Source organism: Malurus melanocephalus, unplaced genomic scaffold (assembly GCF_030028575.1).
Source record: "Malurus melanocephalus ecotype Western Australia unplaced genomic scaffold, MMel_1.1 scaffold_161, whole genome shotgun sequence".
In the NCBI taxonomy this organism is placed as follows: Eukaryota; Metazoa; Chordata; class Aves; order Passeriformes; family Maluridae; genus Malurus; species Malurus melanocephalus.
This window is the reverse complement of record NW_026623393.1, coordinates 1,628,183-1,655,313: the sequence shown is the minus strand read 5'-3', so window position 1 is coordinate 1,655,313 and position 27,131 is coordinate 1,628,183. Positions and strand designations below refer to the sequence as shown.

The following is a 27,131-nucleotide window of genomic DNA, read 5'->3' as shown; positions in this document are numbered from 1 at the left end:
TTTCTTTTTTTTTTTGCAATTACTGAAGAGTGAGACAAAAATCGTTTTGTTTTCAGATGGGAGAAGAGTCCAGATTGTTTGTCACAGTCTTACTATTTTAATATATTTGTGTTACTTACCTTCCCCAGGAAATCCATAAGGAAACTGCTTGGGCTAATAGAGAACATTTTTCCTCCTATTCCTTTAATCCTGATTCGATTAGAGGTCTCAGTCACTGATTTACATACTGTTAGTTCSTCTGTTTTGTTCAGCCCAAATCCTATAGTCCTTACAGAGGCAAACCAGCCTTAGGCAAAAGTCAGTGGAAATTTTGCCTGAGTAAAGTCCAAGGTTTGTATGATTTGGCAGTTACATGACAGAACAAGAGAAAACAAAGCAAAAAAACACGTTTTGCCCAGAAATGGATTGTGATCCACAATTATTTCGTAGTGTAAAAATTATCTTCTAAATACCCATTAAAAACATACTGGGTTTTATTAATTGCGAAATGAGAAGTTGCATATTTCCTAGACACTGATTCAGGTCACTCAGAAATTCATTCCCAGTCTTTGGGGGTAAAGGAAGGAAATTCAACAGGTCTGTGGACAAGATTTAAACAAAAAAAACTTTTATTAGTCTATATAGCAATGACATTGGAAAAATAGAGTGGAATATTTCAGGATCAGCCAATATTCCAGTATGCTAAATGAGTGCCTCACTCCCTTTCCCACTGTACACACTTTTAAAACCCCTTAACTCCTGAGAGTTCCTGAGACTGTATCCTGCTTATGTTAGTCTCTCAAATAATTTGTTGTAATTTCTGCTAATGGGTGGTCATTTAATCTTGCTGGTAACTCTTAAATGGGTCAAGGTAATACTAATTTCGTATGTCACAGGGAGCACAGTCCTGCTAATTTGGTGCATAAAATCTTTCCTTCTCTCTCTGAAAAAGAAGGAAAGATTTGGGTGCATAAGCTTTGCTGGATGGGGCCTTGGCCAGATGGCTGGGAGACGCGGTGGGAATGAGAAGGTGGGATAAAAAGAGAGGAACTATTTCAGAATGTGACTCGGGGCTCGAACGCTTGCAAAATGGCTCTTTGCTGATATCCTTGCAGTGCTGGCAGCAGTGGGAAGGAGCTGTCAAGAAAGCTATGCCAGGTCAGCCTTTCCATTTTGTTTCAGGCAGGCTTGGTTGCAAAATATATTGAAATCATTCTGGGAGAGCGGAAAAGCTGAAAAATAAAAGAAAGATCTAATCACGCTTGGCTTCTTTGGTGGGGGGGGGGGGGGGGGGGGGGGGGTGGGGTGGTGGGAGGCTGGGCCTCTGATGATGCATCCTTCAGAGTCTGTGAAAACTCAAAGCAATCTTTTTCTCTTCTCCCCCTGTCCCTTTCCTCCCTCTTTCTCCTTGTCCATGCAAAGCAGAGGCTGACCATGTGGAACCGGCACTGGCCGACGAGGATGAGAGCCTGGCAATAGCAGACCCCAGCGGCATCAGCATCGCCGCAGGCGGGACAGACCCCGACTTGTTAACCTGTGGACAGTGTCAGATGAACTTCCCGCTGGGAGACATCTTGGTTTTTATAGAGCACAAGAGAAAACAGTGCAATGGCACTGGTGGTGTCTGCTATGAAAAGAGCATGGATAAGAGCAGCCCTCCCCCCTCCTCACGCGCCGAGCTCAGGAAAGTGTCAGAGCCAGTGGAAATCGGGATCCAAGTCACACCCGATGAAGAAGACCGTCTTCTCACGCCTACAAAAGGAATTTGCCCCAAGCAGGAGAACATTGCAGGTACAGCACGTTTTACACTCAATCAACTTGCCTAGGTAATCTTTTAACTAGAGTCCTCTAGAAAGTGCCGTGATACAGGCTTCAGCAACACCTTTATAGGAGCCATCCATCTGGAGGATCTTCATGGCTATGCAGGGCTGTCCATCTCCTGTTTAAATCAGTGTAGCTGTCTGTGCAGGTCCAGCTGCTGCAGAAACAGGCCTCTCAGGCCTTGGGGAGAGCCAAGGGGCAGCCTGTACATCTGGGAAAAAGCAGAAAGTTGGGGGCAGAAAACATTTCAGGAGCATCCTTAAGAAGGTAGCCATGGTGGAGGGATAGGGGACTTYGGTGAGACGCTCAGTTCAGTCCTGTTCCACATACCCTTTGTAACATGCACACTCATTGAAAAGGACAACATTTTCACTCTAGTGGTCAGTGGAAAAATCCTCTTCCCACTCACTCTTGGTGGGAAAAAGATTTTGTTGTGAGGGCTAAACGAGGGGTTCGTTAAGCCCTTCCTTTTTCCTTCCTTGGGTAGATGTCAGCTTCCTGTCCTGCACTGCTGCCTGTGCAGCCTGTCCTTGATCTCCTTAGGTGGCTTGGGTTGGGTGGGCAACACCTCCATTCTCATGCACAACCCAAATGGATCTTCTGAAGGACGATACAAAAGCACAGGATGGCTGGGGTGAGAAAATTGCAGGCATTTCTTTTTCTAAAACTCTCATATGTGGTGCAGTTAATGTTCATTCAGTGGACCTCTCCTGCTCAGAGGTGGGTGGGCAGGTGATAATTATCCACCTGGGTGAGGGGATATGCTGTGGTTCCTGCAGAGGGCCTGGCATGGGGTTGCTTCCATCATGCAGGGCATTTCTCTCCTCTGCAGTGGTGAAAGGATGACTCTCCTCCCTGCTACTGAGTGGGGGTTTTATGTTACACAGCAGGATCTCCCCTCAAACAGGCCTTTTTTGTTCAAACCGACTGCATCCAATACAGAAGACCAGTGGCAATTTGTCTTTGCTGCCACTATCCTGACTTCTTTAGGAATTGTCCTATGGGATTAGATCTGACAGCCCAGGATCCCGCCTGTAGTAGAAATGTTCCCATGAGGGGATCCCCAGAAGACCGGTGAGAGGCTCCTCTCTTTACAACTGAAGCTTGAGAGATTTCAGCTTTTARTGTTGGAGGTCTCTGAGTCAGTCCCCAGCATCTCTGCCAGGCTTGGGCCTCACCTAAGTGAGGRTGGAGGCTTTAAAATGCTGCAGTCTTCAGACTCCTTGTCTTTTAGGATGGGGTAAAGGACACCTATTGACTACATTGTTTTCTTCTAGGGATCTTTTATTGGGTGCAGCCGCCACCTGGACATGGGGCAGCTGTGGGGGAATTAGCTGTGGCAGGCCTGCGCTGGTGCATTGTAAGCCAACCTGTCGCAAGACCTGACCCTGTCCTTTCCTCATCCTCTTTCAGCATTCCTCATCCTTTTGCAGCTGTGAATGCATTTCTCCACAGAGATGACTACATCATGGTGTAGCAGATTTGAGGGCTCGATTTCCTTTCTTTTTGGTAGGAGCAAGAGAGAAGCATTCAGGACCCTCTCCCGCAGTCTGCTGAAGGCTGCCTAAGTGGTGCTGGGCACTCCCCATAGCTGCTGCTCTCTGTGCAAGCTGATGGCGCTCAGCCCCTCACAGAGGGTGTGCAGTGCTTAGCAAGGTTGGTTTAAGAGAGCTCTGTTGCAGTTACAGCCCAGAGCTCATCTCTTACTGATCTCTGCCCAAGTTCAGTCCATAGTACCTCAATCGCTATTCCCAGAGCGGAGGGTGCTGTCCCATCCCAGCTTCTGGGGGTCAGCAACAACATAACCAAAGCTTTCACCATGCAGAAAATCTGCCGGGATAGGAGGGGGTGAAGGAGATGTTCACATGTGGGAAAGGCATAAAAAAATTTAAAAGCCAGTCTGGAGCACCTAATCTCTTTCAGACTAAACTGGATATCAAATGAAAAATGTGTAGGAAAGATTTTGAATTGAGAAAAATAAAAGGGTTTATCATTTGATTGGCATTTTCTCAGCAGTGCATGGAGATAGGGACATCCACTAAACAGTGCCATAATAATGCTTTCTCAATTAGGAGCCCAGCTCTGAGATAAAAAGGTGCAGTGTCCTTCCATATTTTTTTTAATAGCAGCGGATAGTTTTCAATAGTAGGATAAAAGCCTCACATTACAGCCATGGAGGGTAGCCATGAAAAACCCACAGAAGTCATTCACTGGAAAGGCTTTAGTGGGATATACCAAACCCCTTATTTATATTTCAATAGAAAGGCTTTCTGCATTAGCCAAGAAAATCAGAATCTGCATTTAACATTAAAGGTATTTCCCAGTGAGCGGCTGTAGAGCATTGTTGTTAGATTTGTTAAAAAAAGAGACTAAATACGATTTCATAAAAGGGAAACTTAATCTCTAAGGCAGCTTTCTCCTACCCTGCCACCCCCTCCCTTTTTTTTTTTTTTTTTTGGTAATAATGCAACAGCCTACAGTATTTTTACTTTATATGTGACGAAAGATATTCTTAGCCTTTCTGTACTGCGACAGGAAGAATGAATTTCTTTATTCCACCAAGAAATATGTAAAATAATCCCTTAGAAGTATGGGGAGATATGTTTGTTCAAAGCATTTAAAATGTTATTTTAATCAAAGGCACAAAACACTCTACATGCTGTGTCAGCTAAAGGAGACCATTACATTTTAACAGCAAATCATGTTCTTTTTCCCCCTCCTAGCCAGCYCCCCCCTTTGAAACTAACTTTTTTTTATTAAATAAAAAGGCGAAAAAGATTAAAGAATAATAATAAAAAAAAACTTCAGTGGCTCAAATGTATAAAGTAATTTAATATGGTGGAAGCATTAATTATTTTAGCTTAATTGAATTCTGAGGACTGCAGTAGTTGCATTTTTGTAGACAAGCTCTGTTTATTATTTCTTTGTGTAGATTAACAGTAAAGGAAACATAGATAACTTTCAGTTATTTATTGTAAAATAAATGTGTCAATTCATGTGTAAAGCAAGCTGTTCAAAGATAATTGGGTCTTTATATTTGAAGAGGAAAACCAGAAATCACCCACTCGCCACTCCGGCTCCCTGAAATATGCTGCCACCACTGCTGTCCTCAAAGAGGTTTCAGCTCCTCTCCTTGAACTTGTGTTATTTTTGTAGACCTTCTTATTTGGTCAGAATGATTTGTACAGCCTTCTGTGGTGTGACTAAGCCACCAAACCTTACAGCTTCCCATGGCTGAATGCTCTGAGGGTGCGTCAAATGCTGAGCTTGGCTCTGCCATTGCACCTCTTGTAGCTCTGGGAGTTAGGATACTGGAAAGCAGAACTATGCTGAGTATTCATGCTGGCACAGACTGCTGAGGTCTTTCCTCTTCTGTTTCTTTTTGTCTTTTTGTTTTTTACTTTCTTGGTAGCTCTTCTTGCCCTGGTCACTGAATACCTCTTGACCACTCAATGGACCTTGAGAGAGGCTTTGAAACAGAACTCAGGTGTCCATGAGAATTTTTATGCATGCAACACCTTCAACTGACGTGTCTATATTTCAGTGGAGGCAAAGGCAACTTTTTCTCTGCCATCAGCTTTTAAAGATCTTCTGATAATGAAATCTGTCATCTTTCCCTGACTTGTAYCTTGCAAATCCAAGTTTTTGAAGGTGTTTTCATTTAGTTACCACTGTCCGTGAGATGTGTGATAGGTAGTTGGCACTGGGAGGACATGTCTTGCTTAGGAGCAGTCTGCCCTGTAAAGCTTTTTGTTTTTTTCTTTTTTTCAAATTGACTGACCTGTTTGAAAATCAGTTCTGCCTCTTGTTCAGAGGGTGTGATAGTATCGAAGAGATGTACCAGATTGTTGCACAGCAAAACACAGCCAGGCCAATGAGTTGGCAAGGAGTTATCGGTCACTGCTTTTTTTACCTCACTGCTGGCAGGCATTTTGGAAAAAAAAAAGATAGACCGCTGTTGTATTTTATACTTCTTTTTATCTTTGATAATTATTGGATCTTGGGTGTAACCAGGTGACCTGTCCTGTATAAAGAATGACCTAGGAAGGTGCTCCCACTGTCGTTTGACTGATGGTATCTCATCTCCTCCCCATGGCCCTGCGGTTTGTTTGTTAGCAGTATTCTCTGAAACTACCCAGGTTAAAGAAAAAAGTACCAGTCAGCTTGATTGTAGTGCTGGGTGGTTTCACAGAACCCCAGCAGAGAGGAGGGTGCCTCTGTGGGGCAGACACCASTTGGACTAGATCTTCTCCAGATTCACTGGCAGGTCTGCCTGCACCTTCAGGCCAGCAGACCCTCACAAAYACTAACTGCAGGAGTAGCAGCAGAGGTTCATTAAGATGGGGAGCTAATTTTTGCAAAGAGAGTGCTAGAAATAGGGAGGGAGTTTATTGGAATTCCTCATTCATCCTGTCCCGGCTACCAGTGCTGGGCTCCATACATTGTACTGGATGTGCATCGTGAAAAAAGGCTCCCTGTCAGAGGCAGGATTTAACTGCAACCCCTGCTCTATGAATGTTCATTTCAACCTTTTGAATGGTAAAACTGCCAGTGAGAGAAACTAAATAACTCGCATGTGCTGGAAGCCAGAGATAAACACCGCTGCAGGTTGCCATGAAATGGGCTATTTGATATATTTAGAATTGTTATTTTTCTCCAAATTAAGATTAGTTAAATCCATGTGTGTTATGTGAGTGATTGTTAACTCAATGGCATGGATTATCCTTTTTTCAAATCATGACAGCTAATTATTATTGCTGTCTACCCTGAGACATTCGTTAACAATGCACCATTATGGACCCGTGCACCCATATTAACTGCAGGACTCAGACAGCCATCGTGATGCCTTCACACGTGAGGGGAGGGGAACGCCGGCTGAAACAACCCCAGCACTGTGACGGTGACATCAGGCAGGTCAGGAAGAGGTGCTCTGAAGCCGAGCTGGCACGGGGGAATGAGGTCCATCCCCTTCACAAGGCTGTCATTGCACCAGGTGCTGCTACCAGCACCTCCCTGGGGTAATGGGTCTTGCAGGAGTGTCTTGTAAAAGTGAGGCCAGGAGAAAACAGTATATGACGAAAAAGAGCATTCTAGAAGTGTGTGGTAACAGTGCCTGAGAAACTCAGGTGCAATCCTTCTCGTGAGGCTTTTCCAGGCTTGTTTCTTCCCTCGAATCTGCTTAGGGTTTTCCTGAGTGCAGAGGAGTTACCTGACCACCTCCTCCTACTCCTTTGCTGCTTCACCGGCTATTTAGCAACACGTTTTGCTAATTGGTGTTGCAGAGCAGTGAGGGGAGGACACACGACACAAGGAAGGTGTCAACTGACAGTGCCCTGGGAGGGGGTTAATGAGCAAACTTCCTGCCCCTGGGATCTTGCTGAGGTCCTTACTGGGGTGTGGAGAGAAAAACAAGGCAGGTGATCTCACCCAGAGCACTGCTTGCACCCGGGGATGGGGGTGGGGGGCCACGCTTGGGGAGTCTGGCTCTGCCCGGGGGACAGGGCACCCCGCAGCCCACAGGAGGAGCCCACAGCCGCTGTCCCCAGGTTTGCTGAGGCTTTGAGCATGACCAAGCGCTGCTGAAATGGTAATGGCTTCAAGTTTTAAAGCTGCCAGTGGAGGCCAGCATGGGGCTCTCCAAGGAACATGAGGGACCCTAAGAGAGGGCAGGGTGGAGGGTGTCTGTCAGCGTGCCCCCCCCAGGGCTGCAGCCGAAGGGCCGCAGTTGCACTGTCTCTCACCAAGGCAGCAGCACAGACCCTGCTAATCCCAGCAAGAGTTAAAGGTGAGAAATCTGCCAGTTACAAAACCCTTCCTTCCCCTTGCTTGAGCTCCACCACACCCTGGGGCCCCACTGCAGCGCCCTCTGCTYAGACCCAGGCTGAGGCCACCAACCACCCTCTCTCTCCCCACTGCCACCGCAGCTGGTTCCCTGCCGTGTCCTGCCTGGGGTCCGGCCCTGCATCTGCCAGTAAAAAGTGAAACTGATCGCACCGAGCTTCARAAGCAGATTAAAAAAAACTATGAGGCTATTATGCCCTCAATTCTCGCTGCCAGTCTTAGCTTTTAATTTTGTTCCTCTCRCTAGCCTGTTTCTCAAAGTTACTTTCCGTGCCCTGGTTGTGATTAGCAGGGTTCCCCCAAGGCTGGAGGAGCTGGAGGAGTGTTGGGGGGTCCAGTTCAGCCCGCTCTGCCCTGGTTTCACCTGAGATAACTCTCCTGAAGCCAACAGGACCGTGCCGGATTGATCAGATGGCGCAAGTGGGGACCTGCCCCTGAGTGCACCGTGTGCCGAACTGAGAAAAAGGAGCTTTCTGCTGTTATTTTGTCCCACTCTAATCTCTCCTGGTTATAGTCATCTTCAGTTTTATGAGTGACGATGCTGGGTAAAACATTTCCGACAGAAGTGCCRTTTTACAGGCTGATGAGAGGGGATTTAAGAAGGTCATTCAGTACACATGGCCAGAGTTGTTGCTCTGGGGTGAATGTATGTGAGGAGTCACTCTTTAAGAGCAAAACTTGCTGGTTTGTACCACGTTGGCACTGTTGTTAGCTTCTTTTAATTCAGTGGAAGAACTCTGGATTTACTCAGAACTCACTAAAAATGTCACCCAACAAAGTGGCTTTTTGCCTTTATTTGGTTCCTTTTTGTGAAATTGCTTGGGCCATGTGTCCAGAAACTGTATGCATATCTGGTTATTATTACCATGGAAAGATTGGTAGATTTTTATAGGCAACTGTAATGGTGAATGGTGAAAAGGCACTGTTCAGCCAGTCATTACTCATTTTCCTTGACAATTTTGTGAGCGACTGTTAAGAGCAAAGTAAAAGCAGTGTCCAACCATCTTGTACACTGCTTTGGCATTTGTGTGGATGCAACTAATAGCAAAATGCTTGTGCTCGGTGGAGTGTCAACTGCAAAAAAAAGATTTTGTATGTGTTTGCATGGGAATCTTGGATTGGGATGTAGCTAAGGAAAGCTGGGTATGTGGAAGTACTAGAAAAGAAAAATGCTGTCTCCAATGGTGTTTTTTTCCAAAGGCCGATAAATACATAAAGGCACAGAAATGGTTCTTTTGCTTGAGCAGGACAGAAGTGTTGCTATAGCATGAGGTTACCTCCCTTCATGTGTTTTCTATAGATTGTTTTTCTTTCTCAGCTGGTGTTTGAACTGTGCTGCCTATACACACAGTGACCAAATCGGCTGTGACATAAAGGTTGAACCTTTCTAGGTTTTTTCTGAGATTGGAACATTTTTCTATCATAACTGGAGAAAAAAACCAAAACCTGTGAAGTAATCATACTTTTTGTACAAGAAAGGCTTGGATTTCTATGTCATGTCACATAACTTCAAAGGGCATAGATTTGGGGCTGACTTTCAGCACTGGCTTTGGTGGCCGAGTGGGAAGACGGGAGCCTGGAGGGCAAGAAGAGAGAGGCCAGGTATAGAAATGAAATCATGTTTCTCAGCAGAAAACCCTGGAAGCCAGGAGAAACTGGGTAACTCTGGTCATGGGAGATGTGTGTGCTCTCTCCAGCGAGAGCATCCTTTTCAGCATGGTTCCTTTTCCCCATTCCCTCCCACCCTCCAAATGGTAACTGGTGGGCCGTGCAGTAGAAACATTATTAAAAAAAAAAAAAAAAAAAAAAAGAAAAACTGGGTGGGTGGGGTATCTAGGGATTTGGTGTCTAAGCTCAGGAGTTAAGCCGGAAATCCCAGAGATGTAATGAAAACAAAACGGACTTTTCACTCGCGCTGTGGCATTCTGGCAGTGAGAACGCTTTCGTGAGCCAATGTTTTCATTGTAGGTTTTCTCGAGAGAAGTAGTGGAAATGAATCGTTAACCCCTTAACAGGAATGAATGTGGTTGCTGCAGTGAGGAGAGCCGTCTTGGCTCCTGGTTGCTGTGTTGCAGAGCTCGGGGGTGTGTGTATGTTTGTGTGTAGTGGGGAAGGTGGGGTAGATACCGCTTGTAAGGAGTTTAATAATGTTAATGGCAGATGTGAAGTGGTTACTTAGTGGTTGTTGTTTTTTTCTCCTTGCATGTACGCCTTTGCAGAAAGATTCGAGTGCGATCAGCACAAACCACTGTTAAGCCCAGCAGCTCTTAAACTCGCTCCTTCTTCTGGCGTTTGGTAGCATATTTCTTGAGCGAGAAAAAGGGGATACTGCTCACCGGTCCCTCGGCAGAGTCATAAAAGCTGCAGATGGAAAAGACCTACCAAGTAGCAGATCCCAGTTTTCTTGGAAAGTGGAAGCACAGGATGCGTGTCTGTAGCAGGCATGCTACGTATATAGCTTTAAATGTCCAGCAGTCTTGGATAGYGTTCAGCCTTACAGGAGTCAGCCCCTTCTTTAAAATTAAGGGAGTTTGGGGAGGAAGAGAGCTGGGAGTGATTAATCTAATTTACCTTAACAGCCACTTTTGGTGAAAAGATTTTGTATCCCTGTCCTCCATGCTCTGATTAGGCTGCATCTTATTTCACTATTTTATTTCACCTTTTGATCACYGCTGGCACTTAGCCTCTTTCTCCCTCCATTCTCTCATTAGGGTATTTTATCTGCATGTATTCTTGCAAGCGGTACAGAGCATGAGCCCCTCTGCTCTAGCTAAAGAGCATCTCATCTACCCTTTAGCATCTCRGAAGAGCAATTAAAATCATTATAGACCTTCTTCCAGCTGCCCTAGATCCTCCGGTCCAGCCCGTGCATGCAGGTTGTGGGACTCTCGGTGCTGCGCAGACTTTGGATGTAATTGCATAGCTGCTGCAAAGGGCAGTGCCTCTGCAGCTGACCTTGCTCAGCGCATCTGGCCTCTGAATAGATGTTTGCCTTCTTTCTTCCCACTTTGACAGCTCCCCCCCTCTGCACTCCAGCCCCTCACTTTGYTTCAGCCCGCTCCTTGTCTGCTCATGCTGGGAAAGCGCGGCGGCAGCAAGGTATTTGTGGCTGAAACTGCCTTGGCAGTGAGGAGAGGTTGAGGAGAGTCGGTTCTCCCGCACACCCCTGTTTGAAAAGGGGGAAAATAAGAAAGGAAAGAGATGCTGTTGAAAAAATGATGGTTCTACATGTTTTTTATACCGCACTCCTTTTGTAATGGTCATTTAAACAAGGTGGAGTGGTGGGGGAGGAGAGAACAAGATGAGACTACAGACAAGGATTAAACAGCCCTCTTCCTCTTAAGACATTTATTATTTTCGGAGTCAAACCTGTAGTCAGCTAATGTAACTGTAAAAGTCTCTTTTGAATTATTGCCGAGGTGCTCTGAAGTCTTCTATTAGAGCTGATGTACTCGTGTGCAGGCAAAATCCAGATTTGAATTTAGCACCTACTTGTTTTATTTTCTTTATTAAACCAACTCCTGGTTCATTTTTTCCTTTCAAGAAACACTTTTTGTTTCTCGTTTTCTAGGCTGCCCTATTACAAGCTCATAAAAAGAGTTAGAAACTGAAGGGAAGTTTCCTGAGCAAGAAGGAATTTTTTTCTTTTGGTTTTTTCCTTTTTCTTCCCCCTATGCYTTGGCCTGGAGCCAACCTGTCTTTCAACAAGTAGAGAGCCATTCCAAGTTGAAATTTATAGAGCAGAGTCCAGGTTCAAGGGCTGAAGCCCGCCAACAGCTCGAGCCTCTTTGTTACTGATTAATTCTGCAAGCGGTTCAGCTGGTTTGCTCACTTCTGCTCGCTCTTCACAGCACTGCAGCGCTTCCGAGCCGGCTGCCGCTGCTTCCCCCATCCCTGCTTTTCAGCAGGGCTTTATCCCCTCATTGCATAACATCCCCCCCAAATGTATTTTAACCCCATGCATTTCAAGTTGCATTGAGTTGACTTKACAGTAAAAATTACAAAACTTCCTTTTCCTCTTTTTTCCAATTTTTTCCCTCCTTTTTTACTCTTTTTTTTTTTTTCCCTTCCCCTACAGCTGATCTTAAGTGTCTAGAGCTTCCCATTTCACTTCAGCTCATATTAACGATTGCTTCTTGGCATCGGTTGGAACCCAGGTTCCCAGGTTTTAATTAGTTTACTCAAATGCACACAGTGGAGCAAAATAGTTTCTTTCAGCTTTACCTGCAAAGGATGCTTCCCATCTCAGCGAGGGGGTTTCCCTCGTGGAGGGATTTGAAAGGCAGAAATTTTCAAGTGGTCTCAATATGGGGCCCCACAAGAGTGAGTGTGGGAGGTGAGTGGGAGAAAGAGCAGGAAGAGAAAAAGAGAGAGAGARAAAAAAAAACAAACAAAAAACCAAACCGAAATAGATTTTGGGAAAGTACCTTGAAATGAAGATGGTCCCWACCCTGCAACAAATTGGATGTCAAAGCACAGCCTTATTGACGTCAATGGGGGTTTTGCCATTGGCTTTGGCACAGGCCGGATTCCATCCTTAGCCTGCACCGAGCTGTAGGTACGCCAACGGTCCTCTGCAGTCAGCAGGATTACTGATGTGCAGAAAGTTAAGCATGTCTGTAAGCGTTGGCAGGATTAAGATCTGTGCTGGTATTTTCAGACCAAGTGAAATGCATGTGGGAGTTTTTTAAAGAAGAAAGTGCATGGGAGTTTTAAAAAGGGGAGAATATAGCCAAGCCTGCCATTTTTAAGTGCCTTGGGGAAAAACCTGGGTTGCTATTAAAAATATTGGAGGACTAATGTGTTACTAATTGTGACACAATTAACTTCTTAAAAGTATTTGATTGCAAGTCCCAAGAAAATAAAAAGATGGAGATGAACAGCTAGAAATTCAGGCCTGTGTTTCAGTTAAAACATWTCTCTTCTATTAACTAGAAATAAAAGTGAGCCTAGAGGTTCACTTTGCCATGCATCCTGGTTACTTTTTCCTAGAAGTCTACTTTAGTGGGTTATTTAAAGAATTAAAAAAACAAGGAAAAGAAGCTCAAACCCAGTAGCTGTCTGAGACCCCTGTATGCGGCTTTACCACACAGCTCTTAAATTCTTGTTTAAACATTTCTCAAGAGCTGTTTCTTGGGAAATAAAAATGTGTGCTGTTTGTCTCTAGCAAATTAAAAGTTTACCTTTAATGTGACAGCTTCTCAAATGGAGTGTCGGAAACATGCCTCTATTTTATGGTATTATGAAACAGGTCTGGAGCAGAAACAACATCTTTAAGCAAGAGAGAACGAGATAGAATTTGTGGGTTTCTTTCTTTAATGTTTTATAACCAGAAACCTTTTCTCTGTCTGTCTCTGAAACTTTGGTGCATGCAAATGGCCAGCACATGTAAACCACGCTTTGAAATTTAACCTTAAAAAATACTAAGTTCAGCAAAAAGGCCTTTTTTTTTTTTTTTTTAATAATCTACGGACATCTCTTTGTAATAATCTGGCAGAGGAATTTAAAGTTGGTTGGTTTTTTTTTTTTTTTCCTCCAAAACATTTGTAATTTCAGCAGTAGAAAACTGAAGCACACCCGAGCTCTGAGAAGGCTCTTTCACATCTGCCTCCGCCTGTGTGCCGATTCCCTGGGGTCCCATTTATAACAATCTAACAAGATAGAATCTGCCTTTGAGTATCAGTAAATATGGCTAAAGATCACAAAACTGTACTCATAATTGTTCAAGACTAAAAGGCAGAATATAGTGTTTGATTAATGTTTATGGTACAGGGCCTTTTTGCAAGAAAGAAGTTAAAACGGTAAGCCCCAAAACTCTTAAAAAAAAGCCCCGAGCCCCCATTCCAGCTCCCAGACTCCCCTGGAGGATGTTATCCTCATTGTGCCAAGCTCATCATTTAGGATGATGCGGGTTATTTTTGATTTTGAAGCTGATTGAGGATACCTGCTTGGAGCTGTTTCTCCAAAGGGATGCACAAGAGGGTTTTCTGTTAACAGCTCTAGTACACAGGTGCAAAAAATGTCTTTACTAGCCAACAGAAGCACCCATCCCTTCCGGGGGCTTTTGACAGTGCATTGTCCTGGCCTCATCCTTACCAAGTCTGCCCTGCGGGTAAGGAAAAACATCCTCGATCCTCAGTGCTCCCTATCTGACAATTAACATTCATTAGAAACATTTCTGCAAGGGGAGGTCATGGATGCAGCGGTGGCCAGAGAACTCTAGAGACCCCTAGCAAAGGCACCTGCTTGTTTTGGAAGGACTGATGAGTTGGACTGATGAAGTCTGTGGGCTGAGCCCTTGAGGCTGCTTGGGCTGAGTTTTTTTCCGGGCAGCCGGCAGCTTGCAACAGGCGTTACCGGGTGGGGCAATTCGCTGGTTTTCCTCACTCCTGCGGGAAGCTTGGGAACTGCTATTGTCTTTGCTRTTGGGAGACTATCTGGAAAGGTTTACTTCTTTGGGAGATAGTGAGTGGAGAATGCAATACAGATGGATCTGTTTCTCTTTCATTAGCTCTTTAAAGATGCTTGTTTAAATGCATTTTCTTTGCTTTTCAAATGGAGAATGTCATTATTTCAATTATCGCTGCTAACAAAAAAAAAAAAAAAAAAAAAAAAAAATTAAAAAATAGATCTTTGAAAATGCCCAGGCCAGGACTTTGTTAAAATGCTGTCTAGAAGTGGCTAAGATGACTCTGGAAATGCACAAAGCAATGATGTGGGGAAGAGTCAGTGCTTGTCTGCATTCAGGGCTGAAGCCTGACAAAAGTTCCTGTTAGGGCAGAGACCAGAGCAGGTCCTGGAAGGAGCCAGGGGTGGGCTGGGTGCTGGCCAGGGTGCCTTGGGRATGTGCTGAGACAGTGGTTGTGACTTTTGCAGTCACCATGAAAGAAAACCCCATGATGTGGGAATGGGGTGAGGGTACAGAGAGAAAACCTGGAAGGGCAGATGTGTGTATGCTCCAGTGGAGTTTGTTTCTCACAGAGGAAGCTGTGGCCTTGAGGGTGAGACAGTAACTGGGGTGTGCAGAGAACTGTGCTAGCAGAAATACCACCCCAGTGTGCCACGACGGGAGAATCCTGGCACTTCCAGAATCACGCTTTAATGCTTCTGCTTCCCACCYTCCTGTCCCTATGCTTCTCCCAGTCCTGGCTGTGTGATGACAGAACAGAGCAGAGCCTGAACACTGTCCCCTGTAACCCTTCCGTAGGACAGGTTGGTGTGGTTTGATGGGTGAAGAGCAGGAGACCATCAGCCCTTTCTCCCACCCTGCAGCCCCAGCTTTGTTCCCAAGAGCGGAACAAGTCCAGGAATTTTTAGTGCTAGTTGGTTTTAACTCTCCCATCTCTTGCCAGCACCAGCTTTAAGACGCCCACAGGAGATATGCACTCTCATTTCTCAGATGAGGCAGAAAAGATGTGAATGGGTTTATTTTCCAAGTGCCCAGCTGCATCCGGCAGGCACTTGGGGCAGCCTGCAGTGCTCAGCACCCTTCTGGATGAGGCCACAGGTGCTACTGTCCAAAATGCCAGCGGGGAGCGGGGGAGGGCAGCAGGGCTGTGGCTGGGAGAGCTGCCCTCTGGTTCACTGCTCACAGCCCTCTCCGTTTGTGTGTGCATGGATATTTTTGAACAAGTCCAAATCCCTTTGAATCTTTGTGCTGTTAGCATGCTCCCCCCATCCCCAAACTCCTTGGCAAAAAGTTTGGATTAAGCAAAAATGAAATCACAGGGCAGGCACTGGGGAAGGCAGCAGTGTCTCCCATCCACTGTCACAGCCTGCACTGATTGGTGAGGATGGATGGAGGAGGGGAGGCTTCATGCCACTTCCCGGAGCCTCGGCGGCATTGCCACTGTGGGCACAGTGCCAAGAGATGGCCTCTCCCTCATAAATTAGGGATCTAAGGAAATTTCACTTGTGAATGTGTGCTAGAGCCCTCTCCTGTGTGGGTACTCGCGAACCCTGGAGCTGGGTGGCTCAGGTGACAACTGCCTGAGTTTGGCTGGGCTGGGACATGGCTGGTGACCTCACCTCCACTGCGGGTGTCGCTTCCAAGAGGAGCTGGGACTCCTCTGTGATGCATCCCTGCAAGTGGGTGCTGAGGAAGAGGAGGAGGCAGGGGAGGAAAGTGGGGGGAGGGGGGGGGAGGGGAAAAGAGAAAAGATCTGTGACAAAATCATGCAACACCCACGTAAATATTGTTTGTATGAATTGGGTCCTTCATCTTTTGTTAGCAGCAGCTTGTTAATTAACAGCAGATTAGTGCTGCTTTCTTCTGACACATGAATATATTTTGGGCTAGAAAATACTTGTACTCCATAAAACTGTGTGACTGAACAATTCAGAAAGTACCAGCGGAGCGCCGTAATGGATTCCCTTTTCATCCCCTCCCCCCTGCCTCCTCCTCCTCCTCCTGCTCTAAATGCAAGCAGATTTCTGCAGTCTAGTGCAGAAGAGACATGTTAAACACAGCTAAATAAATCATGTTTACTCTTGGCGTTCTTGGTAGTGAAAAATCTGTTGGCTGTTTTTACTTCCTTATTTCTCAGCATTTGCTTCCTACCTGTTTTTGAGCCTGTGCCCAGAAATAGTAGTTTTGTCAAACGAGTGGATTATGCCAACCAGCAGTTCCCTCTGCCAAGTAAGCTGCTGGATCGCAAAACCCGGTGACTTCTTTCTTAGAGTGGCACTGAGATTCCCACTCTTCCTCCCCCCACTCCCCATTAGAATATAAAATAAAAGTATTAAAATCTGGAGAAGGAGAAAATGTAACCAGATCCTGGCAGTTAAGAGCCTAGATAAAGGAAAGCTGAACTTCTGTTCCAGAAGCCCTCCTTTGAGCTGTTTGTGGAGGTGAAAGTGCTGGAGATAGCAATAATAGGAACCAGATACTTTTCCTTTCCCGTTATCATTCCATGTCCCATTCCTCCCCACAAATGGGAGTGGGTTTTCTTTCAAAGTATTTCTGTTTCTTTTTCTTCATTAAGCTTTACAGCTGTGAAGGAGCAGCAGCTAGCCTTTATTTAACCAAATTGGCTCTGCTGTTGCAGGCAGAGGGTGAGCTCTGGATTTTGGACTGAATTCTGCTCCTGATCCTGCATTCTTGGGTGGCCGTATAAACCTCCTGCTTGAGTTAGGGGTTGAGCTTCCTTTGCAAGATGGGGTAAATGCAAATATGACAAAGCAATCCACAGTGTGTATATATATGTACATATATATAATAAATGCATATAGTRTGGCACATTTGCTGTCATCGGCAGAGTTATGTTGAGTGTAGCCTAAAAGAAAAATAACTCAATTTTCACAGAATCCTGGGTATTAAGTGCTCCTTCTTGACCCCAGGTGGCAACTTTTTTAGCCTGGACCCATCTTCCTCTCTGCTGTTATCCCAGATGTCAGTGATCCCAGATGTGACTGTAACATGGATTATGAGCCTGGTGGACTCTCCCTGTTTAGTTTTAAAATTAGAAAAAAGATCCTTTTTCCCATCAGAGCTTTGCATGTATTTACTCTTTGATCACATTGGAAGGGCCTTATCCTGTCTCCAGAGAAGCTTTAGTTCTGCTTTCAGTGTAACAGGGATCTGGCCCGTGCTGAATATTAGCATTTTAATGGCTTACTTAAAACCCCATTGCTGGTACACTCACAGGGCTCCCGGCAGGAGAAGAGTCCAGCTCTGGGGTTTTGCAAAGCGATGTTGCAGGCTGCAGTGCCTGCTGAAAGAGAGGAGCGGGGATGGCCCATTTGTCATAGATTATTAGTATTGTCAATAATAACATGTCTACAGAAGCCAAATTAATTCCTTCTTCCACTTAGTACTAAGTCCAAGAAATGCCAGATCAGTTTCAGAACAGGGGAAAAAATAAACAGAATCAAAGTTTGTATGTTATGATCCCTCTGAATTTCTGGTGGGAATACTCTGTGATAGAAATGATATTTCCACAGAGGCACTGGCTGCCAGTTTGCTTAATTACATTAAATAGTGGTATAAACCTCTGCAGAACATAAACCTCTGTTACAGCCAGTGATTAGAATATTGAATCATAAGGAATAATGATACCAGTGCTAACGGGTTACAACAACCTTTATTATATTAGCGATTGAAATGTTATTTAAAAAATAAGSTTTGTTGTAGCGGTTTAGGTGTGCATGCATATTTTCTCTGATCACCTATTAAGAGACTGAAGACTGGATTTGAATTTATTATGGGGAAATAAAGGGCTTGCTTCGAGGAAGAACTACAAGATCGCTGCTTATGATTTTACGATTTGATTCCACTTGTCCTTAAGGAAGGTTCATAATGCTTACTATGGAAATACCATCTACATCTAGAAAATTAGGGTTAAAAGGATGACTTTGTTGAAACTAATTACAGGCTAGTTCAGTTTTTTATTTGGTGACATTTTAGAGATTTTGCTCGTAATGCAAGAGGTTATAGAAAGATTTGGTTAGACTATGATATACAGCAGTAAGCTGTCATTTGAGCATATTGACATTTTCATCAGAAACAAAACAAAAGTCTACTCACCTTTATTTTACTGGGGTGATAGGTATGAATTTAATATTGCTTCCTCATCCTAACCATTGATTTTTGAAGGAATTTTCTTGCCTCACCTTGTTTCTACAGTATYTCTGTTTTTTTATCATTTTGGCTGTTTTTAAATATACTTTCCTGGGTAAGTGTATTTAGCTTCCCTTTCCAGCAGACTTGATAATAAAAAGCCTTTTTGTGTCTTATACTTTTATGTTATGGAGAAAGATGTTATTCTGTACAAATAATGGGTAAATTGAGAGTTACAGAGAAATCTGGTCTAGAAAATATATACCTCAGAAAAAAATTCTTTAAATAGAATGGTTCTTGGTTTCTTTTTCTTTGCTGTTAATTTTGTGTCTGAGTGAAAGGATTAAAGAGTTCTTATAATACTGTGCTTGTGTTTTACCTCTCCTGGTGCAGGGTTTGGTTATCCTGGCTAATTAGTGCTTCTGACTGACCAGATTCTGTTTGGATCCAAGTCTTTGGGTAAAATTTCATTGTTCTATTTAGCAGGAGGGTTGGGCACAAGTTTCCAGCATGCTTCCTTGTGCAAATGAAACACTGGTTCACTATTTCCTTTTTTTGATTTACATTATAGCCRGAACTAAATTCCTGGTTGCTGGTTTATTTATCTGCTTTCTTTCATTATTTAAAATCTAGTTAATTTTGTAGCCTCTTTTCCATTCAGAGAGCATTATTTGCTTRGTTGTGCTGATGTCCTGTGAATTGAAGACTGAAGCTTTACATCCTCAGTGCTCTTCTCATTTGGTGATTGTTTTACCATCTCCAGGTGATKGCTCTCCTTGTATAATTTGACAGATTTAGTCGTCAGACTTGGGTCCTCTCATACGCTCATAGCTGGAGTAGATTTCCCCTGAGAGATTCAAAACTCAAAGGGAACCCTCATTTTAAAAATCTCTGCTGCTGCCTCCTTCCCCAGTCACTGAGTCTGCTTTGCTTTTTCAAGTTTACTTGGTGTTAGTGAATTGCTCTGCTAAGTGTGAAAGTGCTCCATGCGTGAGGAAAAATCTGAAAATTGTAAGTGGGCCTGTTAAGGCCCCTCCCCCCATTTATTTTAAAGTTATATTACTTTAAGTCTGATGTATGCATTCACACTAGGCAGGTAGACTATTTTTCACATTGAAATTCAGCACTTACCAAGTGTCTACACTTACAYTGCTTTTGGCAAGGGGTGAGCCAAAAAAACAGAAGCTGTGATTCTCTCCCAAAGCTAATTGTTTCTGTATATTAAGTTTGTCCATCTGTGCTGTGCAGGGACATGGTATCACCTGATGGTTCTCCTTTGCATTTCCAGCAGTGAAGCAGTTAACAGTGCTGCTGCTTAATATATTGCTGTTACAGAGTCTTTTTAGTTTCCAGGACATTTAACTAAATCAGGTGGATATCATTAGCYGATTTTCACAGATGGGGAGAACTGAGGCACAGAGGGGCAGAGTGACTTCATCTGCTTCTTTCTCCCCAAGTTCCTTCCCATTTCAGGAATTGTTTTCGTGGCCAAAAAAAAAAAAATTTATTGTGAGAGATAGGGACAAAATTCAAAACTACTAGTAGAAGGCAAACTTTGCAGCAAGGCAGAAATACTCACCCAAGCAGCAAATCCTGCTGTTCTCTTTTCCAGAGGCCATATTCAGCCTGAGGATACAGGTTTTCAGTGCAGCATCTGCCAGGGTGTGAGAGGGGCTCAGTTCTGAATGGCCATGGCAGAGTGGTGTTAATGACTCCTGTTTATCGGTGGCTCTTCCCTGGCCACTTCAATTCCTCCATTTTAACCTTCTGGCCATCCTCTTGTGGTCAAGCCCTCTGGTTATTTGCAGTGGAATTTCTTGCTCTAGCTGCCTGTATATATTATTTTGCCCTTTGGAAGCAGCTCTTTCCATCCACTGAGTTCCTTTATTAATTTCAGGGCTGGTTAAATTGCTACAATTGTCTATTGGGGTAGTTATGTGTTTCAATTACATCAGAAATATTTGCTGGTAGATAGAAATATTCATGATATAATCAGAACTATAATTTTCAGTCCCCACAAGGATTTTTACAACCATTCAAACTCCGCAGGACTTAATTACAAGAGTTGGGGAAAAAACTTGGGAAAATTGATGAACTGTTTATTGTCTACCCTTTATGCCTTTTGGAAAAAAAAAAACAACAAAAAACCAAACCCGTCCATAAATCAGGGTGGTTATTATTATTATTTGTTAGTTTATTGTGGTAGCTTCTGGACATTGCAGCTCAGATCAGGCCACCCTTATGTTTGACACTTTGCGTCCCCAGAGTGAGAGCTGGACTCTGCTTGAAAGTGTGTTGGGGCTGAACAGAGCAGACATGCAGGCAGTGGGAAGGGGGAAGCTGAGCTCCAGGATAGAAAATCCCATAGCCTGAGTAGTTCATGCCCTGGGATGTGCACCTCAGCCCCCTTCCCAGCCCAGTGATCTGCAGGACCACCCTCCTGAGATGAGGAAGCTCCTGRTTTCCTGTGTTATATTTTTAACACTTCTGTTGATATGCTTTATTTACTTACACCTTATGAAGTTTCTAGGCCAAATCCTGCCCTGTTTTCCCTTGCTCTTGCTCCCAGTTGCTCTCATAGGAAAGGGATATGGTCCTCCTGGGGCAAAGGCTCATGTTGGTTGGGTGGGCAGAGGGTACAGCATGGGGAAGAAATGAAGGCAGCCTTGGGTAGGCGAGAGTCCTGTTCCTTGTGTGCCTAACTGGGGTGAGCCAAGATGTTTCTCTTTTTGTGGTTATTGCACAGACAAGGGGCGAGGAGCAAGTTTAAATGAGCATCAGGTGGGAGGGAGGCACAGGTGCAGGAGCTTCTGTGGAGACCTGGCTCATAGGGATGCTGCCTGTGCTGCTGTGTGGCACCTGGATGYCCCTGGAGACCTCCACCCTGGCTCCTGAGCGGGGCCAGCAGCAACCCACAATTCCATTTTCTAAATGAGGGGTTTTGGCACTGCAGAAACAGTCGTGCAGGCACAGTGTGGGCTACTCCTGTGAATTCACGTGGTCTTAAGGTAAGTAAAATTCCGCACAGCCTGCCCTTGGTGTCCAAGGCTCCAAAATGTCACATGCAAATATGTGGATGACATAATATGTGAGTTTTTACACAGTGAGAGGAATTGCATGCTCTTTAGATATATTAGGATATTTATTAACCACACAGGGTGTTCCAAACTCAGTTTGTTTATCTTTGTAAAGTACTTCCAGATCTTTACGTGGAAGGCACTAGAGAAATGGAAAGATTATTATTATTATTGTTGTTATTATTATTATTACAGCACCTAACTACTGACAGGCAACCACAGCTGCATGCTCAATTCAAGCCACTTAAATTTAGGGGCTGATTTTTACAATATGGACTCTTAATGCTTTTTCCCATTGACTCCATATGCAGAAATGCATGTTCACCTGCCCTGCAGAAGTATCATTATTCTCCAGAAATATGTAAATGGGGTTCTTTTAAAGAAAGAATGAAAATATGGCATAAATACTAGGTATTCGCATTTGTATGGTAGAATTCAGTGGCCGTTTAAGGAGGGCTTCAACGCAACCAACTGTAGGTGCTGGTACTTGCTCCTCTGTCATTAAAAAAGAAAATGCACTGATTAAAATAAAGCCAAGGAGTCTTGTAGACAAAGGATAACATTTACAGTGTTCAAGGGTCTGACATGAGCTACAAACAGCCCAGGAAATGGAGATCTGAGTTTCACAGTCAAGCGTTTTAATCAGTACGGTTGTGCACAGCCACTGCCGCGTGTGTGTTATGTAATATCACACTTCACCCGCCCACACGCACCTAGAGACAACAGACATCTTCGAAAGGTCTTGGCATTATTCAGAGCAAAGACTCCCAGCAATACCCTGGCATGGTGTTTAACCTTATCTTTACTTGCATTTAGGCATTTCTTTTTCTTTTTTTTTCCCCTCTCCTTCCTTTCCTTTTTTCCCCTCYCTTTCTTTCTGGTGGTATATCAATAGTGAATATTTTTGTGTCTCCAAAAATGGAGCAGGTATAGGGGGGAAAATCCCATTAGGTGCATCATGTGTTTTTATGAAAACTTTGAAGGTTCTGATCATGGCCATTTTTTGCATTTTGTAACTCTGTCCTCATGCTATTATTTTTATTATTTCAGTTTTCAGTACGGTTCAAATTTTACATTCTGAAGACACCAGTTAATTAYTAAATGGTATCTAGCCTATGCTTTCTTTAGAATTTTAAGTAAGAAATAATTAACCAGAGTTTTTAAAGGTCTGCAGAAAAGGCAAGCAGGCCTGTGAAACCGCAGGATCTAATAACAAAAAGGTGAGTTGGTTTTACAGTGCCCTAAGAGTTTGAAGACATCCTTACTCTGGCTTTTGAGTAATAGAAAGAGCTCAACCACATTTCATTCTGGTACAATGTAGCCCTGAAGTTAAATGTTTTTCAAAGAAAGACAAAAAAAAATTAGCTGGCTGCTAATTAGATGTATTTTAACTGCAAAGTTATTTTAACAGTTAATATTGTTACTGTGTGTTTCAGTGTGAATCCATAGTGAAGCTATTAAACTGTGAGAGCCTGAACTTATCAGACATTTTATAATGTGACTGAATTTTTGTGTCCTTGTTCAGAAATCTGTGGGGAATGGAGGACCTTTTTGGCTCAGACATGGAAAACACATTTTTTACCAAATGATTACCAGGGTGGGCAGCTGAGACCTCCTTGCACCCTCCTTTTCAGTTTTTTTCTTGCTTTCTTTTCCTTGGCAATAATATTTCTTCTTTCTGTTGCACTCCCTCCTCTCCAGACAGCAGTCAAGCCCTGCAGTGTGCCCTTTATCCCAGGAAAGAGATTTAACAGCAGGGACTGGTCTTGGTTATTTCAGGATACTTACGACTCCTGCCTGTCGTATACAACAAGTTGGCGGTTCTTAGTAGCCAGTAGGCTCTCATCATCAGGCAGGCTCCTGCTTTTGAAAAGCTATAGCCCACAGCAGACGGTGGACTTAGCCATCATTTTCCTATCGGTTTCTCACCCAGCATTCTTAGTTYGTAATTGCTGGGTTGGGTTTCTCAGGGTTTGGATATTTCCCCCTGTCTTATTGCATCGGTTGATTTTATTCTCCTTCGCACTCTAAAACAAAGTGACTGATACAATATCCAAACTGATGAAAAAGAAGGTGATTTTTTTTCCCCTTTATTTGCTCAGATTTGAATTAGGTTATCTGCCTATCTTGTTTATGAAATTTTGTGCTGTCTTTTCTGCACAGACTGTGACTCCCAAATCTTCCACAGCTCCATTTCCATATTCCTGCGTGCTTGTTCTTTGTTAATCACTTGGCAAGCGCTTATTTGAATATTAAAAATTTCTTTAATCATCAAAGGCAGGAGCACAGCTTCATGAATATTCATATTTTTTCCCTCCTCAGACTGGATTCTAGTTCATTACCCTGCAGTAAAGCCAAACAGTCATCAATCGCGCTCATTACAGCCGCTGGCGTTTTGATTGGCTGCCTGCTGCTGGTAGCCCGCGTCCCCCATCCTCCCGCTCTCTTCCATGAGCTGTCGTGTACCTGCCAACAACAACAACAACAAAAAATATATCAACAATGCAAGAATAAATTTCTCCGGTTGAAAAACAACTTTGCAAACTTGTCAAGCAGTCCTCATCACTTTTTTTTTTTTTGGTTTTACACCAAAAATTAAAAAAAAATAGAAGGGAGAAACTTGAGCTTTAGAGATGAATATTTGTCAAGAGAGTTGACGTAAGTTTCATTTGCATAATGACTTTGTACTTCTGCATTAATAAAATTTGCATATGAAGCCATGTTAATTACTCCTGATCATGCTTTTTGCATTCATGCATAGTAATTTTCTCCGACTTGTGAGAATTAATGTCTTGGCATGGGGGGAGGAAGGGGGGGAGTTGGGGTACTGTCAAATTTCTGTGCCAGTGCCCCTCACTTACACTCTTTCCCTCCTTGCTCACCACATCACTGTTCTTGATCTATGACTCATTTATGCATTATCATTCGAAATTCTTGGGAGGAAGAAATGTATCAATTCAAAGGGAATCCTTGTCTGCCGAATGAAAAAATCCCTGAGCAAAACACAACCAGAAATCCCTTCCCTGCCCTCCTTCTTCTTTACCCGGTGCAACTTTTCCATTTCTAGCTTGATCAAAGTTTTAGTCTAAGCATCATCAGCAGCAGCATGGGGAAACTGCTCCCAAACCTCTGTGAGTGTGCTGGGGGGAGAGATAAAGACTGGTGTGCAAGTGTTTCTGGCTGAGTGCTGGACTGAGTGTGTACAATACTCAGTCTGCCCGTGCCACAGGGTCATTGTGCCTTTGCTGGAGGATGCTCTGTATATCTGCCCCTTGCAGGGTGTGTGGGTATTGCTCTGCTGGTCGCTGCTGGAAGTGTTTGTGCACGTGTGTCTCTGTGTGCCCTGTGTGTGTTACATGTGTGTGATTGTGTGTACTTGCTTCCCAACCCGGCTGATGTCTGTGTAAAGGAACGTGKCAGGAAGACAATGCTGCCTGTGCTAAGGGACGTGGTAGGAAGACAATACTGTCAGATGGGAACAGTCCACGTGAGAGGGKGTGATACAGATAGGACAACTTGTTTTAGGAAAAGCTTGTAAAAAAGTCTGTTCAAGAGCTTAGTGGATAGATTTGTCTATCATTTTTGGAAGTGTCTTCTCAAACCTGCTGCAATGGTTCATGTAAAACCAATCTCAAAACAGCTGCAGTATTTTCCCTGAACATGATGAGCACAGGGCAGGGATGAGGCTTCAGCCTGCACTCTAAATTTTTAGCCATACGCTGTTTGAACAGATGTTTTTCTTTTTATTGGAAGAGAATTTTTTAATAATGAAGCTGAGCTTTATTCTCTAACTAGCTATTGATTGGATTTTTGTGTCATCAGACAGGCACAGAGAAACCATAGAACTTGGTTTGTGCCCCGTTAAGTGGCTCACTCATCTCTGTGTGTACCTTCCTGTCTGTCTGTGCACAGTTACACACCCAGGCACCCACTCAGCCAAGCRCACAGAACCCCTGGGGCCCACCAGCTACGGGTGCCTGCATTTGTATGGGACATGAGATGTAAAGCCACATCTCTTAATTCAGGGTTACTTACCCCAGTCTAAGCCATGCTGAGGTGGGACATTGTGAATCCTGCTTTGGCTCCATCTTTGTGTTTTGCTAAGGGACTTTTCTGCAGATTTGCCAGAGGAGCATGGTGTTTTACATTTACCATATCATATGGCCAGTCATGCCTAGGCTCAGGGAGAGGAGCAACAAAAGGATGCAATTTATGCCTTGATTGTGGCTTTTGTCAAGTTCATCTAGGCTTTTATGTTCATTTTTCATCTGGGGTCAAATCCAATTTACCTTATTTTCTTTTTTGCAAATCTAAAAATAGTAGAGTGGAAAAAAATTACTCTTAGTGGTGCATGGGAGTCAACATCACCTGTGAGATACTGCCATGTATAGGCTGTGAGGTTATGCTGAGCCTGTTTAAAGCATGAGAACAAAATCTTCCTTTACCATCAGCAATGCAGATGTTTTATTTACATGGTGACAGTCCCTGTGCGTGTTTCACACTCTTGCTGTGTGCAAAACTCCCCTTCGCATCCGTGCAGAATGAATGCAGAATATATAATTGAGATCTGCAGTGCAGGTGAGTGATTTCCCAGTGCTGACCCAGGAGGAAAATCGAGCCTCACGCATCGTGTCAGGGATGTCTGAGTGATACAGTGCTGCGTATGTGTGCCTGCTCTCCTCATCCAGATGGGATATTTGCCTCTAAGATTGCACTGCAGTTCTTGCAGTTTGCTTTGCCTTTAGTACTGATTGTGGCTGTGCCCTTTGTGGCAGTCAGGGGCTCTCAGGTGTGTTTTCTCTTTGAAACCTCTGTGCAACGTGATGGGGTTGATTGGATGAAGAATTCCAGAGATCAGCTCCACTCCCTTGCCTGTTGCTCTGTGGGCTGAGCAGAAAACTCTCAGCACCACCTTAAGATTCTATCTATCTATCTATCTATCTATCTATCTATCTATCTATCTATCTATCTATCTATCTATCTATCTATCTGTATATTTTTATGTTTGTTCATTTTGTGTTTGTCTGTCTGTAACAGTTAAGTTGAAGAGCCCCCATCTTCATTTTCAGCTTTAAATAGACTCTTTATGGGAAAAAAATCACACACAGGATCCCGCAGAGAGGAGCTGAAGRGATGAAATGGGAATATATTCCTAGCAATACAAGCTGAGTGTTTTTGAACACAACTGTTATTTTCTCTATAGCTAAGAAGARGTATCATGTACCTAATGGTGGACCCCTCCTTTTGTCCCTGCCTTTTCTTGAGGCCACTGGATATGATTTCCATTTTCACAATTTGCCGTTTGATCTGATTCTGTAGGACTGTCCTGATTAGTAACAAAGAGGTAAACCTTGAAGTGGTTGTAAAGAGGAGGAGGAGGAATCACCTGATTTGACTTTGCTTGTAGGGGCAGACTCAAGTCTTCTGGTCTGGCATCTGCACAATATTTGTCTCTTAGTGCTAGACTCCGGGGTGGTGGTGATAATCCCTGATCATCTGCCAGAGTCTCTCTTGGTCCATTCTTCTCCCTTATCAATCCTTTCTTTTGGTATACTAGGTTAGCAAATTTTAGATTTCCTCACATGTGCATCCAATCATACAATTATAGAATGGTTTGGGCTAGAACAGACCTCCCATCAGCCACACCTCAAAGACCCATCCAACCTGGTCTTGAACACAGCTTCTCTGGGCAACTTGTTCCAGTCTCTCACCAACCTCACAGTAAAGAATTTYTTTCTAAATCCTAATGTGCACCTATCTCTGTCAGTTTAATGCCATTGTTCCTTGTCCTGTCAGTGCATYGCTCCCTTACTGGCTCTCTTATCAGACCCCTTCGGGTACTGGAAGGCTGCTGT

At 43.8% G+C, this 27,131-nt stretch overlaps 1 protein-coding gene across 1 annotated transcript in view; it reads left to right on the top strand.

Annotated features, from left to right (window-relative positions):
* Window positions 1-27,131, top strand: part of BCL11B (BCL11 transcription factor B) — an 88,025-nt gene that overhangs the window by 9,623 nt on the left and 51,271 nt on the right. The window contains exon 2 of the mRNA XM_057371904.1: window positions 1,405-1,770. Coding sequence (XP_057227887.1) covers window positions 1,530-1,770 — 241 coding nt within the window. The 5' untranslated portion in view covers window positions 1,405-1,529. The remainder of the gene's footprint in view (window positions 1-1,404; window positions 1,771-27,131) is intronic.